General features: G+C 44.9%; 1 protein-coding gene and 1 long non-coding RNA gene across 4 annotated transcripts in view; one reads left to right on the top strand and one right to left on the bottom strand.

Annotated features, from left to right (window-relative positions):
* The window catches only part of IFT56 (intraflagellar transport 56), an 83046-nt gene that overhangs the window by 58145 nt on the left and 8913 nt on the right, over positions 1-15988 (top strand). For all 3 annotated transcript variants that reach the window (XM_048835326.2, XM_048835327.2, XM_048835328.2), the window contains 3 exons: positions 363-451; positions 5176-5259; positions 6845-6914. In XM_048835326.2, coding sequence (XP_048691283.1) covers positions 363-451; positions 5176-5259; positions 6845-6914 — 243 coding nt within the window. The remainder of the gene's footprint in view (positions 1-362; positions 452-5175; positions 5260-6844; positions 6915-15988) is intronic.
* Positions 8525-15988, bottom strand: part of LOC142070542 (uncharacterized) — a 49632-nt gene continuing 42168 nt past the window's right edge. The window contains exon 3 of the long non-coding RNA XR_012666396.1: positions 8525-8632. This is a non-coding gene — a long non-coding RNA (uncharacterized LOC142070542). The remainder of the gene's footprint in view (positions 8633-15988) is intronic.

Below are 15988 nucleotides of genomic sequence, written 5' to 3'. Positions count from 1 at the left end.
AAAAGTGCCATATAAGAGTATTGTATTGTTAGACCATTGCAAAGGGAGATTAACAGTTTTCCAGTGGGACATGGCAAGGCCTGGTATGGAGTCCAATATAAAGGACTTAATATATGTGAATTTTTTAGGTTTAGAAAAGTTATTTTAGGAAACAATCTTGCATTATCTGTGGAGCAGGATAGGGAGGGATGACCAGATGAACTAATAGCTCTTCTCCATCTGTAGTGTAGCCCCTTGTCTGAAAGAGGCAGGTTATACTATTTTCTAGGACTTCGTTGGCAATTTGGGAGGAAGATATCCAAGTTAATTTTCCACCACCACCACCCAATTTTAAATATCTGCCTTTTCCTCTCTTGCCTTAGATACAATCCCAGGGAGACAGTGCATGGCCTCCTGCTTCTTTCTGCTCAGACAATTTGATGATGTCCTGATTTACCTCAATTCAGTCAAGGTCAGTAGAGCACCTTAACTACTGTTGTGTTTACCAGCTTTTTCTGGTAAGAGCTTTTTCTCTCAGGCCTGTGTGTGCATAATTCCCATTGAGAGAAGAAGAGATCTTACTTATGTGGGATGGGAAACTTTCATTGGGTGCCTGATCTTTTTTTCTATCTTTTCTATCTTTTTCTTGTTGGAGAAGTGAAAACAATGACGCATTCTTGTATATAATATTGATATACATAACATCAAGAGGTTTATCTTCAGCTGCAAACCAGCGTTCTCTACTTGCTGAGTGACAGGAGCTGCCTGCCTTCCAAACTCAACCAACAGAGGGAACTAATATATTCATGGGAAAGCCTGACCTTGTAGCCTTTGATTAATTTAGCATGCAAATTGCCCAAGTCACTAATAACAGGTTATTTTGCTCAAGTGGCTACACAAATTTATTATAGGAGATGAGATTGGTGAGTCACACACAGAGACACGAGGACTTTATTTAGTATTTAAATACATACAGATATAATAGCAATAATAGAAAAGCAAAATAAGTATAGCAGAACAATCCCCTGCATTATGCATTCTCACAACCATATGGGGACAATCAGAAGTATCAGAGGATGGAAGGAAAAGTAAGTGGAGAACATCAGAAGTGAGGTGTGTCAATCGAAACTTCCACATCCTGTCATGATGATGTGCCCACTGATGTAACCATATTTAGATTGCCTATCAGCTCCTGTCCATGTGTGGCTTTCGGGGAAACCATAATTGGGGTTCTGATTGCTGACATAAGCTATTTGTGTCAATACATTTCCCAATATTTCCAACACATTAACGTGATTAACCTGATGGTTACATGTACCAAAAATCCACTAAATATCTGTTGTTTCAAGATTAAACTCCTCTTTTGTGGTTTATTTGTTTACACAAGATGCATATTACTAAATCTTATAACCGTAGGTCAAGCACTTCAGGCTAACTATCTAGGCCTCCTACTTTTGCAGAGCTTATAACAGATATTTTTACATTTGTTTTCCCTAATTGCATTACAGCTTTAATTATTTTTATCATCAACATCTTTACACATTTTAACTTTCCCTAACGTATAGGCTATAATTTGATTTTAAACGTAAACCTTCCAAGAGCAAATCAGGGGTCAAGGGTGAATAACCTATCCCATCCAGCACAGTGCAATATACACTTGTTTGTCATTTGCATGCCTGAAGGAGCAGCTTCCTGAGCTCAGTTGGTGAAGAGATTCTGATTTGCACTAGAGCAGATCTTTCCTGAGCCACCCACTAGAGGACACTAGTGTATGCAGGCGTGCACACACACCCTCCCTTGTTCCTTTGTTCAATTCACTTGGAATATGTACAAACAGTTCCTGTAGTTTATTTGATATTATTTATATTATCTCAGTATAATATAGCAGAGTTCGAAGTAACCGTGGAAATGGGTAGTAGATGAGAAGGAAAGCAGATTAGAAATTAAACATGCAGATGAGATGACTAAAATAAAGCACTAGGACATGAAGCTGACAAACAATGACTGTTGGATTAAAGGGCAGCTAAGGAGTGCCAGAGAAATAGGGTGCTGTACAAAGGCAGTTCCAGAAGTCTGATAACCCAGCCTATGAGTGCTTGAACATTCCCTGCTGACTAAGGCCTGGTGCCAGTTGGCACCAGGCCCCTCCATACATTCCAGATCAGGGGTGTTTATGTTAACCCCTTGTATACCAGGGAAAGCATTGCCAGTGCTTTCAATCATAAAGAGCTCACAAAAGAGTCTAATATGTCCATACCTACAGATGAAAGATGGGTCCCTACACATGGCTAAACATTAACAAAGGTGGGTAAGGGAATAGTACTTTGATGCTCCCAAACAAAGCAGCCAATGATCTTTTAGGCCATCTCAGCCCTACAGCTTTTATCCATGATTTTGTAAACACTTAGAGGCCAGAGCAGTTTAACTGGATACATATAACAGGGCAGTTTTTTTGCCCAAAGAGCCTTGTTTGTACATCTGCACTTACTATGCTGTCTAACCATGTTTATCAGTGCATTCTGGGAAAATCTGGGCAACTACCCTGTAGTGCCTACACAGGTAATAGACTGGGCTGAGGGCATGCAAACAAAGCAGCTTCAGCAGCATGTGGAACAATGCACTCTGGGATGTCATATCAGAGAGCCTGGAGGAAGGAGGGCAGGTTAAACTGGTTATATGAATATAACTAGAGCATCCACTTCACTCTGTAAAAAGAAGTGCGGAACTGGATAAAGGAGGCCAACCATTTGCCAGCCTAGAACTCTGAGACTTGGTCGACTCCAGAAAAATGTGGTATGCTAATAACCACTTGCCCCTCCCACCTTCTCACTGTCCCCCAAGAATGCATGGAACACATCACATGTCTGCAAATGTACATGTTTCCAATGGCATGCAAGTGATCATAATGCTGTTTTGATTAGACATGCTTCAAGCAAAATTAACCAACATGTGGTCCACCTCTGTCAGTTTCCTCTAGTGCAGTGCCAATGTGCTCATCAAGAGCAAATAAAATTAGGATGCATGAGAAATGGGATACAGATTAATACAGAAAAGATGGTGCCAATATATACATTGGTGGTGCGCCCTCAGTTGAAATACTGTTCAGTTCTGGTCACTCCAGGGGGACATCAGAATTAGAGAGGGTTCAGAGAAAAGTAATTAAAATGATTAGGGACATGAAAAAATTCTCATATGAAGAGAGATTGAAAAAGTTTGAGACTGTAGGCTTTAGAGAAGAAAAGAATAAAAGGAGACAGGAGAAAAGTGTACAAAATAATGATACAAAGAAGGTAGATCGCAAACTTCTATTCGCTCTTTCCTAGGACAAAGAACAAGGAGAGTCAGTGGAATTGTGGCAAATTCAAAATGGATCATTTGAAGGAAATATATTTTTCAGATAAGCCACAGTTAACCTGTGGAATTTATTGCCACAAGATTATATTGAGGCCAACATCTTAGCAGGATTCAAAAAGATTGGACATTTAATATATCCAACTAGACTATCCAGAGTTATAACAATAAGTATTTAAAAAATCTTTTTGAAGGGATACACATCCTTATATTTGAGATCATATGGTGACTTCTAAAGAGTAGGGATTGAAATGAACTGTTCTCTGGGAGTAGGCTATCCCATACTGCCTACTTCATGGTTTTTTGCACCTTCCTCTGAAGCAGCTGGTACTGGCCACTCTCTGAACCAGGATGTAGGCTAGATGGACCACAGGTCTAAGCCAGGCTGGCAACTCCTATATTCCTATAGCCCTAATGGTACAAATAATTTTCCCACTACAAATAGTTCCTACCAGTCAGGTCTTAGATGGCCTGCCCAGTATGGTTTGTGCTTTGTAGCACAGGGCCAATTTTGCTGGAAGCCACTTAGCTTTACAAGTAGAGCTGAGCACACTATGGAACTCATTTGCATTATATTTCCTCAGTAATCCCCTTTATCGGTGATTGAGTTAAAACTGCATATCTCAAAGGACGCCTTGCTATGAGTGTGCCAGCCGGTCTGAGGGCAACATACTGGCACTGATGACCATCTGGGGAGATGAGATAATCCAGGCCAAAATGAGTCCTGGGCATAAGGAACACGTTAATGTACAACTGAGTGTCTGAGAAGCTAGCTGAGATATACATTACTCAGAACAGCAAGCAGTGTTATGAAAAGATCAAGGGACTTAAGATCCAGTTCTACAAGACCCAAGATAACAATAGTGAGTCTAGTGCAGGGTAGAAAATGTGCCTGTTCTGCAACCAGAAGGGCATGGCTACTGTGAATTCACAGAAGCATTAGTACTTACACAAGGTCTGTTTCCCCCCAACTTATGTTCACTTCTGTAGTACAGATACACCCTAACTGGGGTGAAATGGTGTTAGTTGACCGTAGTTGCTGTCAGAGTTTTTAATCATGTTTATAGCTGACCAAGTCAATAGCTGATAACAGACTCTCTTAAAAGTTGTAGAATGGACGTGGCCTTATTTGTGCTGATTCCCACAGCATAAAGAACTCTGAGGTGTAAAGTCACAGAAAGGGTAGCATTGAAATTCTCTGGCATCCAGTGCTGAAGGACTTAGAAGTGAACTTTGAGCAAGAAGGCTGGCTGTATCTGTACAAAAGGAAGTGGGGATGCAGAGAAGCTAGCTTCTTGCTTACCAAGTTTCGCTAACCCTGGTACTTTTTTCTAACCCTGACAAAACCATTGTTGAGGGAGAATATTCAGCACAGTATTATGATTCTGAATGTCACCTAAATAGCCTCACAAAGGAAGAGAGCCCCACTGCTCACTCTTTTAAACCACTGGAGAGTCGGGGCTACCTGTTCACCAGCCCGGATTTTAACGTGTAGCGGATATATGAGGGGTCATGGAGGAAGTGGCCACAGCCTCATAGCAGGTCTTAGCATGTGCAGAATGAAAGCCAAACCCAACAAAAGCTGCCGCACTGTAATTTTTGGCTTGGAACATTCTCCAAACCAACCATGATTAATACCCAGGAATGTTTCAGTTTTTATTGTAATCACAGACTCAGGATGGAAAGCCCCTCCATAATTCTTTAGCCACTGTTTGTAAATGCCTAATGTTTACAGTGTATCGTTTAGGTTTTTTCAAATTGTCTGCAATAGGCTGACTTAGATTTTTGGTCTTTATTTTTAATGTTGTACACCATGATTTTCTGTCGGTCTGGCTTATTTTCCAGAGTTATTTCTACAATGATGACACTTTTAACTTTAACTACGCCCAAGCCAAAGCTGCCACTGGCAATACCAGCGAGGGTGAGGAGGTATGTACATGCTTTCTTAAAAAACAACAACAATGGAATTCTTTCCTACGTCCCGTCCCCCACCCCCAGCACACACATACACACACACACACTTTCATCCCCACACCTTTCTGATTCTGCATATTGTGTGGAAATGGATCTGCTGCTTCCTGCAGGAATTGAGATATATATCTTGCTTTCAGTGAACCTTATTCAGAGGAGTCAGAGTCCTGCTAACCTCATATGGTTGGGTATGTGGGGATCATGCTTTGAGTGCAGAACTCCAATCTATCTCTAACTGATCAAGGAATGCTCTCTTGATCAGTGTTCTGTGTACTCTGCCTGAGATCACAGGCATACTTAGGGCTTGTTCAGGTGGAGTATGGATCACTGAGCAACAGAGACCAGATAGATGAGAGCTTTAGGTGTCCCCCTTGGAGGTGCGTGAGAAACAAACTTTCTTCCCCTGGGACGAGGAAAGAAAGAGGAAATGCTCCCCATCCTATTCAATATCATCCAGTAGTGCTTAAGGAGGTTCATTTCTCCCCACACATAGCTTTTTTTTGTGTGTGCATCTGATGTTGAATTATCTCTGAAATGCACAAAAGCAATTGGCTGCTGGGAAGAAGGAAGAGAGATTTCCCACAAGGGTTAAAAAAAACAGAGGACAGACCAAAAAACCCCCCAAAACCCATGTGATTTTATTTTAAGCAAATTGTGTGATTTTTGAAGACCAAAAAAAACCGAAATGGTTTTATTTTGAGTTTTAAATTTGAATCCCAGGAGCAATATGGTGACAGCTTTTTCCTGAAAGACTGCTAGAGTTGACGCAGGTAATGCACTGTCTATTCTAGCACTATGTTGATGGAAGAACATAGACTAGCTTTGGGTTGTTGGGGGGTTGTTATTGCAATGGTGTTCGTGGGTACCTGCGTCAGGTGTGGTGTGGATAGATGCAAAACAAGTCAACTTAGGTCAACCTAACGTTCTAGCGTAGACCTCAGGAACTCAACAAGATCACCCCCAGCCCTCCTTAGATGTGGAATGACTGTAACTCCACTATATGTTGTAAAAATCTAGTATTTTGACAGCCTTGATAAAACTAATGGTTAAGGACTGTTATTGCTAGTCCAGGAATGCTCTGTTACATACAATATGAGGCAGAGGGGTGGGAAGGGATCATCATTACAGTGAGACTTCTGGTATTTCAGAAAGACACTGATTTCATTCTTTGCACTGCATTCTAAATTAATGCATTCTCAATTGCTGCCTATGCAAACTAGTCTCTTCTCTCAGCCCCTGTCTTTATGGCTGGCTTGCTATGTACCAACACCCGCTGGCAGCTGTTCAAGTGAGGCCACGCCATAGTTTGGCATTTTAGAGCTCCAGCTAATCCCATGATAAATGTTGTATTGTTTGAATTCCCCACTTTACCAGATATACAGAGATGCCCCTGTGGATTACAATTTCACACCCTAATTCTTCTCATCAAGCTGTTGTTGAGTATTCTCTGGCCTGGGACTTGGCTACATATGCAACAAGGACATGTCTACTATGTATATGGGAGAGCAGATGCACATAATTTTCTTTTCCTTCTTTCCTGCAGGTGTTTCTCTTGATCCAGAGTGAGAAGATAAAGAATGATTATGTTTACCTTAGCTGGCTGGCTCGTTGCTGTGAGTCACTTTACTTGCAAGATTGCAGGATGTGGATCCTCCTGTTTTGCATTAGTGTTGCCAATCCGCCTTCCATAATAGTTTTTATTGTTGTGTGTGGATTTAGTACTTATGAAAGTGAAGTGCAAATAGCACTGGCTCTAGCCAGCTGTAGTGCGAGCAAGTATTGTGCAAGCAGTATATCTTTGGCTGCATAACCACTCCTATTTCAGTTCTGGCCCAACACAGCTCTGCCAATGCACCTCCTTCCTGACCTGCAGGACCTCATTCTTCCAAGTCCAGGACATTGTCTGAGCAGAGACTGCCAATTATAATAGATTACATTAATTGCTATTACATTAATATTGGTTCGCTCCAGTTTTTACAAAATCCCTCTCATGAAAAGGTGCTAATATACAAATGATGTACAATATAAAACCTTAGAGGAATAGGAAGAGGTGAGTGGAAGGGAAAGATAGTCTAGTGGATAGGGTACCAAGCTAGCAGTCAGGGCCCTGGGTTCAATTCTACAGACTTCCTCTGTGATCTTGCATAAGTCACTTACACTTGTGCCTCAGTTCCCCATCTATAAAATGGGGACAGTAGTTCCCTAACTCAAAGGGATGCTGTGAAGATGAAATCCATTAGTGATTGTGCAATGCTCAACTACTTTGGTGAAGAAGACCATAGAATATCTAGATAAATAAAGAACATGGTGGCTGTTACTATGATTATTGCTCGCCAATGTCACTTACTTTAAGTGGCATTTTGTCAATTTGAGAGCACATGGGCAGTACCACTGTTTCAGTGCAGAGTACCACAGAGGTGGCCTTTGCTACAGGCCTGTGCAGCTCAAATATGGAGACTTTTCCTGAGGCAACTCTTTCCTTGTAGCCTCAGCACAACAGTAAGAGTGTTCATTAGACTGCCCTTTTCCCACCCCAATGACTTTCAGAGCAGCAACAGTAGCTTCATTATACTGTGTTGGAGATAGGGTCACCATCTATGCTATGCCTTTCCTAGACAGGTAACTGTAGACTTCTACACCACAAACATTGACCAAACATCCCTGATTCTGCTTGGGGACCTCACAGTTTCTTACTTCATGAATCCATAAATCTAGAATATTTGGTTTATTGTGAATTTTATGTTTTGACATTTACCCATTGTGACCAGGGTCCCAGGGGAGCCACACTGAAGTTACTCAATTAGGGCAAACTGTAAAGAATGGGGCAGACAGTCCCCAAAGCTGGTGGATATTCCAATACCAAGCCAACACAAAACAGCTTCTAAAATACCTTACTGGTTACCAAGAAGCCAAAACACAGTTCCCTTAAAGCAACCCAGCCTTGGGCTTCCAGCCAGACACCCAAGTCAGATATGAGAATTACTGAAAATCTTATTCATCATAGAAGAAAGTTCTACCAATCCCAAAGGATCGGACACATTACCTCCCAGGTTAAGGAATATCTCAGATCTTACCAAAATACACACTTACAGCCAATTCTGATTAACTAAATTAAAATTTATTTAAAAAGAAAAGAGAGAGAGTATTAGTTAAAAGATCAGAATACATACAGACTTGAGTACAGTTCTGAGATCAGTTTTATAGTAGAGATGGTAAGCTTTGTAGTTGCAAAGAGTTCTTTCAGAATTAGTCCATAGGTTATAGTCCAACATTCATATTCAGGGTGATCCAGGTGGGACTGGAGATCTCAGTCTTAAAATTGAAGCTTCCCCTGTGTAAAACATCAAGCAGATCTGAGATAAAAAGGATCAGGACCCAAGGGTTTTTTATGCAGTTCCATGTCTTCTCTTGATAGCTCGGAGTTCTTAGGCGAACAATAGGCAATTATCGAGACTTTGAAGTAGACTTATTTCCTAAGCATCATTGGTAATTAGCTACAGGGATTAACATAAGGCAATTACCTGTTTTCCACTATTCGCAGGTGATTTGCTATACATTTCAAAGAGAGATCAAAACAGTGATATCACTATATTTACAGTTCATTTAAATGTTAAGATCTCCTTTTGATCTCAATTAATAGAATACAGCAAAGACAAGAACTGTTTGGTTACATTGTTAACCTCTAAAGTATATATGTAAACACACAAAAACACAAACATTATCTACCAGTATGTCCCTAAAGATTGAATTAGGGTCATTTATCCTGCAGGATGCTTAACCCTTTCTGGCCATGTGTCACACCCATGAATAAAGTTTTACCTGATGGGAGAACCCAAGATGCAGAATTAAATGGTGGTGCTGATTCAGTAGGTGATGCGCTTCCATTTAATTCTGTACTAAAGCAATTCCCTACTACAGTGCTAGGGATGCTATAAGATCCTTGTGGTCATTAAAAGATCCCATGGAACTTTCATAAGAAAAGTTAATTATTCTTGGGTACATTAGGTAATTGTAGCATTAGAAATCATTTTCTTCATGCTAAGTTTCCACTGAAGTTTCATTAGAGTTGCTGTATTCTTCCATATCTCTTAAAATGTTGAGGTGTGCTTCTAAACAGTTACCACAACTTATTACATGGGCAGCTGCTTTCAGTGGTGGATGAAATTATCCCTTCATGTGTAAAGTATATATATTACTTTGGGATCCTGCTGGATGAAAGATGCTATAGAAATATAAAATATTCTGGCATATTAATTTCTGAGTATGAGCAGATATTGTAGGAACATAAGAATGGCCACACTGGCTCAGATCAGTGATCCATCTAGCCCAATATCCTGTCTTCTGCCAATGCCAGATGCTTCTGTGGGGATGAACAGAATGGGGCAATTATCGAGTAATCCATCCCTGTCCTCCAGTCCCAGAATCTGGCAGTCAGAGGCTTAGCCATCTTGGCCAATAGCCACTGATGGACCTGTCCTCCATGAATTTATCTAATTCTTTTTTTAACCAAGTTATATTTTTGGCCTTCAGATCACCCCTTGGATATTTCTGTCCTCAAATATTTGCAGGAGGCTAGAGATGCTGGAAATGCAACTAATTCAGGGCTATATGTAATATGTGTGGTCTCAAGCTATTGTACCAATTATTTAGACCTTATCTCAAAGAGGAGATGAAAAGCCATTACTGTTTCGCTTCCCAGCATGGCACACTGTTTCTCTATATGCTGTGACGGGGCAAGGCCAGATGGCTATAGAAAAGTAGTGGGAGATAGATATATTAGCTCCAGGCTAAACAAATCCCTGGTACCAGGATAAGTGAAATGGCAGCTGCTCCAGGTCAATTAAGACACCGGGGGCCAATTAAGAACTTTCCAGAAGGCAGGGAGAACGCTAGGTTGATTGGGACACCTGAAGCCAATCAGGGGCTGGCTGAAACTAGTTAAAAGCCTCCCAGTTAGGTAGGTGTGCATGTCAGGAGCTGTGGGAGGAAGTTGCGCTGATGGAGAGACTGAGTAGTACACACCATATCAGGCACAAGGAAGGAGGCCCTGAGGTAAGGGTGAAGTTGAGCTTGAGGAAGTGAGGGCTGCTGTGGGGGAAGTAGTCCAGGGAATTGTACATGTCATGTATCTAAAAGGTCAGCTACCATAGCTGATACTATTAGGGTCCCTGGGCTGGAGCCCGGAGTAGAGGGTGGGCCCAGGCTCCCCCTGCCCTTTGCCCCCTGATCAATCACTGAGACTGGGAGACAACAGAGACTGTACAAGGAAGGATAACTTCTCCTCACTCCCTAGCTGGCTTATGATGAAAATGGCTCAGTAGACTATGACCCTTGTCTCTAGAGAGAGAAGGGTTACGTGGAGGGTCACAGTGAGCCTCTGAGGCTAGGAAAATCCAGCAGGAAACGTGGGACCCACGGAGGCAAGGACAGAGCTTCGTCACAACTGGTGTCAGGAGTGGGACTTCATTCACAGCGTGGCGGAAGAAAGAGGTTTAAAAAAAAAGTGCACTGGGGTTTTGGATTTTTTTTTGTTTTGGTTTGTTTGTTTGCTTTGTACCACCATGGAGGAGGTGGTAAGAGCTCTGGTAAAAGCCACAGCAGCCCAGCAGGAGGCCACCCGGGTTCAGGCAATGGCACAACAGGAGTCTACAGCAGGAAACCAATCAATTATTGATGAGCCAGGCGACCCAAGATCGTGCCCTCTTGAGAGAGGTGGGGGACCAGCTGAAGATCCTCACCACCCAGGCCTAGGGGTCCGACAGGATGCGAACCCTGAGGGCCACTGGTTGTCTGCCAAAGATGACATCAGGCAATGATGTAGAGGCATATCTCCTCTCATTCGAAAGGACTGCTCAGCGTGAGGCGTGGCCCCAGGAGCAGTGGGCCAGCATTCTCGCCCCTTTTTTGTGTGGAGAGGCCCAGAAGGCCTACTTTGACTTGCCTGCCACGGATGCAACTGACTATACCTGTCTGAAGGCAGAGATTCTAGCACGATCGGGGTAACGGCAGCAGTAAGGGCCCAGAGGTTCCATGAGTGGAAATACTAGGAGAACAAACCCCCGAGGTCCCGGCTATTCGACCTCATACACCTCGCACGGAAGTGGTTACAGCCCAAGGTGTGCAGGCTGGAGGAGATTTTGGAGACCCTGGTCATACACCATTACATGCGGGGACTGCCGCCAGATCTCCGCAAATGGGTAGACCAGAACGATACGTCCACGTACGACGAGATAATCACACTGGTAGAAAGACAGATGACAGTCAGGGAACTGACCCGACTACCCAAGGAAGGCCCCTTTCGAAGAAAGCACGTGACCCCAACCCTGGAAGGTTGGGCAGCCAAACCCCCGGGGAGTCCTAGGTGGTAGAAGGGGGGGGGCCGAAAACCAGCGGGGACCCCAGAAGGAAGGGATTGGCCTGAGTGGGGGGAACCTCAGGACTAAACCCCCTAACTCCCAGGATAGGGGAGTGATTAAAAGCAATTATAGATGTTATGCATGTGGGCAGTGGGGTCACATAGTAGCACAGGTGTCCCAGCACCGAGGAGCCTATGCAATGTAACTTGGGGGATTGGGAGGTCCTATGCTCCCTCATCCACCTCGCGGGGGTCACATTGGCCCCACATAATTACACCAGGCCAGCGAGAATAAATGGAGCAGAGACTACAGCGCTTGTGGACTCTGGGAGTGCTATCACCCTCATATTGGGTAAGCTGGTAAAAAGTAGTCAGCTGCTACAAGCCAAACGCATAGCAGGGATGTGCATGCATGGGGCCGTGAGCCATTACCCCACCATCCCAGCGGAGACAGAGGTTCAGGAAAACCCCATTGAGGTGACCGTGGGCGTAGTTCCTAAACTCCCATATCTTGTAGTCATTGGGACGGACTATCCAGGGTTTGATAATTTACTCCCCCTGGAGAGGCTGGAGGGAGGTGGGGACCCTGAGACTCGTCACCAGGGGAATGTCAACCCCCGATGTTCGCTGAGACTTCTCAGGATCTGTTCTCAGCCCTCCAAAAGACCCGGAAGACAAAAAAAGAGAGGAAGGCCATGAAGGCCTTGGGAACCCAGATCCTGACCCAGGGCCAGAAGACCTTCCTAGTAGGCAGATGGACGCGAGCAGCCAACAGAGAAACTTCCACCACAGAAGGTGAGCCAGAGGCTGCCCTCAGCCATGATGGCGGCAAGCCGTTGGAAGAAGCAGAAGCTGGCCCCTGGGAGCTGGGGCAGGTTAGTCCTGGGAGAGAGACTTTTGGGCGGGACCAGGCGGAGGACCCCAGATATGATAATGCCAGGAAAGAGGTGGCCAAGATCAGTGTGATACCCTTGGATGGGAAGGTCCGGGGTCCCGGACCTTACTTTATAGTGAATAAAGATCTCCTGTACCGTGTGGTGCAAATGCAGGAGCAAGAGATACAACAACTTCTGCTGCCACGAAAACATCAAAAAGCCATATTGAGTCTCGCCCACAGTCACCTGTTTGGAGGACACCTAGGGGTAGAGAAAACCCAGGCACGGATCCTGCGGAGGTTCTTCTGGCCAGGAGTACATGAAGAGGTCTGGCGATACTGCATCTCTTGTCCAGAGTGTCAGTTACATAACCCTCGCCCACACTTGCGGGCTCCTTTGATACCTATTCCAATAATAGAGGTTCCTTTTGAACGGATAGCCATGGATCTGGTAGGGCCCCTAGAGAAGACAGCTGAGGGCCACCAACATGTGCTTGTTGTATTGGACTATGCAACCCGGTACCCGGAAGCTGTTCCCCTACGCAACACAGCTTCCAAGACAATAGCTAAGTAGCTAGTTCAGATCTTTGCCCGGGTTGGGCTACCCAAGGAGATACTGATTGATCAAGGGACACCTTTCGTGTCCAAGTTGATGAAAGATCTCTGTTCATTGCTCCATGTACAAGCCCTACGGACCTCTGTATACCACCCGCAAACAGATGGCCTTGTGGAAAGGTTCAATAGGACCCTCAAGGCCATGATCATGAAAGTGGTGAGCCGGGATGGGAAAGATTGGGATACCCTATTGCCTTGCCTCATGTTTGCCATCCGGGAGGTTCCGCAAGCCCCCACGGGTTTCTCTCCATTCGAACTACTATATGGACACCATCCTCAGGGCATATTGGATATAGCCAGAGAAGCCTGGGAAGATGAGCCAAATCCCAGAAGGAACATAGTTGAGCATGTACTGCAGATGAGAGATCGGATACCCCGAGTTACGCCCATTGTACGGGAACACTTGGAGAAAGCACAGGAGACCCAACAAACCCATTATAACCACGAAGCGAAGCTTTAACAGTTCGAAACAGGGGATCGGGTGATGGTACTGGTGCCCACAGCAGAAAGTAAACTGTTGGCCCAGTGGCAGGGACCCTACGAAGTAATCGAAGCTGTGGGAGAGGTGAACTATAAGGTGCGGCAGCCAGGCCACCGGAAATCAGAGCAAATTTACCACATCAATCTTCTAAAACCTTGGCACGATAGAGAGGCATGCTTAGTCATGCAGGAGTCCCTTCCCCAGGAGGATAACTTACACAAGCAAGTGAGGATATCATCCGACTTGACACCGATCCAAAAGATCGAGGCAGCCGACATGATTAATCGCAACAGAGATGTGTTCTCTACAAACCAGGGTGGACGACTGAGACCTATCACCATATCCGCACGATCCCCGGAGCCAAGGTAACACTGAGACCCTACCGAATCCCAGCAGCCAAAAGAGAAGAAATCAAGGCCGAAGTAAAGAAAATGTTAGCATTAGGGGTTATTGAAGAATCTTACAGTCAGTGGTCCAGTCCAGTTGTTCTAGTGCCTAAACCTGACGGTACCATGAGATTCTGTAATGGCTTTCGCTGACTGAATGAAATATCCCAGTTTGATACATACCCCATACCATGCATTGACAAAGTGGTTGACCAACTGGTTAGTGCCCAATTCTTGACTACACTGGATCTGACAAAAGGGTACTGGCAGATTCCTCTGACCAAAGAAGCTAAAGAAAAGACAGCATTCTCCGCCCGGATGGGCTATTCCAATACACCGTCCTCCCTTTTGGGCTACATGGGGTCTCAGCCACATTCCAGCACCTCATGGATAACCTGCTGCGCCCCCATACTAGTTATGCATCTGCATACCTAGATGATGTTGTCATCCATATGCCAGACTGGGGAACCCACTTGGAGAAAGTTGAGGCAGTACTGTGCACCTTAAGGCAGGCTGGCCTCACTGCTAATCCCGCTAAATGCGCCATAGGGCTAGCAGAGGCTAGGTACCTGGGATATATTGTGGGAAGGGGCATAGTGAAGCCCCAAACAAATAAGCTACAGGCAATTCAAAACTGGCCCTGGCCGACCCGAAAGAAGCAGGTCCATGTGTTCCGAGGTGTGGTAGGCTACTACCGACGGTTTATTCCCCACTTCGCCACTACGACAAGTCCCCTAATGGACCTGGTGAAGGCCTGAGGTCCAGATGTGGTAAAGTGGACCAACGCAGCAGAGGGGGCATTCACAGACCTTTGGACGGCCCTCTGTAATGACCCCGTACTCATAGCCCTGGACTTTAATAGGAAATTTATTTTACAAACAGACGCTTCTGAGGTGGGGTTGGGGGCAGTTCTGTCGCAAATGGTGGGAGAAGAGGAACACCCGATCCTCTACCTAAGCAGAAAGCTCTTCCTAAGAGAACAGAAATACACAGTAGTTGAGAGAGAATGCCTTGCTGTCAAATAGGCTATGGAGACACTGCGTTATTACCTCTTAGGCCGGCGATTTACTCTTCTGACAGACCATGCACCCCTCCAGTGGATGCAGCGGTATAAGGAAAAGAATGCAAGGGTCACCATGTTGTTCTTATCCCTCCAACCATTCCAGTTCCGCATACGGCACAGGGCTGGATGCCACCATGGTAATGCTGATGGTCTGTCATGAGCATACTGCCTGGTGTCCCAAGTTGTCCAACTCTATGGTGTTGAGAAGGGGAGGATATGACGGGGCAAGGCCAGATGGCTATAGAAAAGTAGTGGGAGATAGATATATTAGCTCCAGGCTAAACAAATCCCTGGTACCAGGATAAGTGAAATGGCAGCTGCTCCAGGTCAAATAAGACACCGGGGGCCAATTAAGAACTTTCCAGAAGGCAGGGAGAACGCTAGGTTGATTGGGACACCTGAAGCCAATCAGGGGCTGGCTGAAACTAGTTAAAAGCCTCCCAGTTAGTCAGGTGGGTGTGCATGTCAGGAGCTGTGGGAGGAAGTTGCACTGTTGGAGAGACTGAGTAGTACACACCATATCAGGCACAAGGAAGGAGGCCCTGAGGTAAGGGTGAAGTTGAGCTTGAGGAAGTGAGGGCTGCTGTGGGGGAAGTAGCCCAGGGAATTGTACATGTCATGTTTCTAAAAGGTCAGCTACCATAGCTGATACTCTTAGGGTCCCTGGGCTGGAGCCCGGAGTAGAGGGTGGGCCCGGGCTCCTCTCCCCCTGCCCTTTGCCCCCGATTAATCACTGAGACTGGGAGGCAACAGAGACTGTACAAGGAAGGATAACTTCTCCTCACCTCCCTCGCTGGCTTCTGATGAAAATGGCTCAGTAGACTATGACCCTTGTCTCTAGAGAGAGAAGGGTTATGTGGAGGGTCACAGTGAGCCTCTGAGGCTAGCGAAATCTGCTAGGAAACGTGGGACC

Source organism: Caretta caretta, chromosome 1, assembly GCF_965140235.1.
Source record: "Caretta caretta isolate rCarCar2 chromosome 1, rCarCar1.hap1, whole genome shotgun sequence".
Classification (NCBI taxonomy): domain Eukaryota; kingdom Metazoa; phylum Chordata; order Testudines; family Cheloniidae; genus Caretta; species Caretta caretta.
The sequence above is the reverse complement of the archived record's forward strand: the minus strand, read 5'-3'. Positions and strand labels throughout refer to the sequence as shown.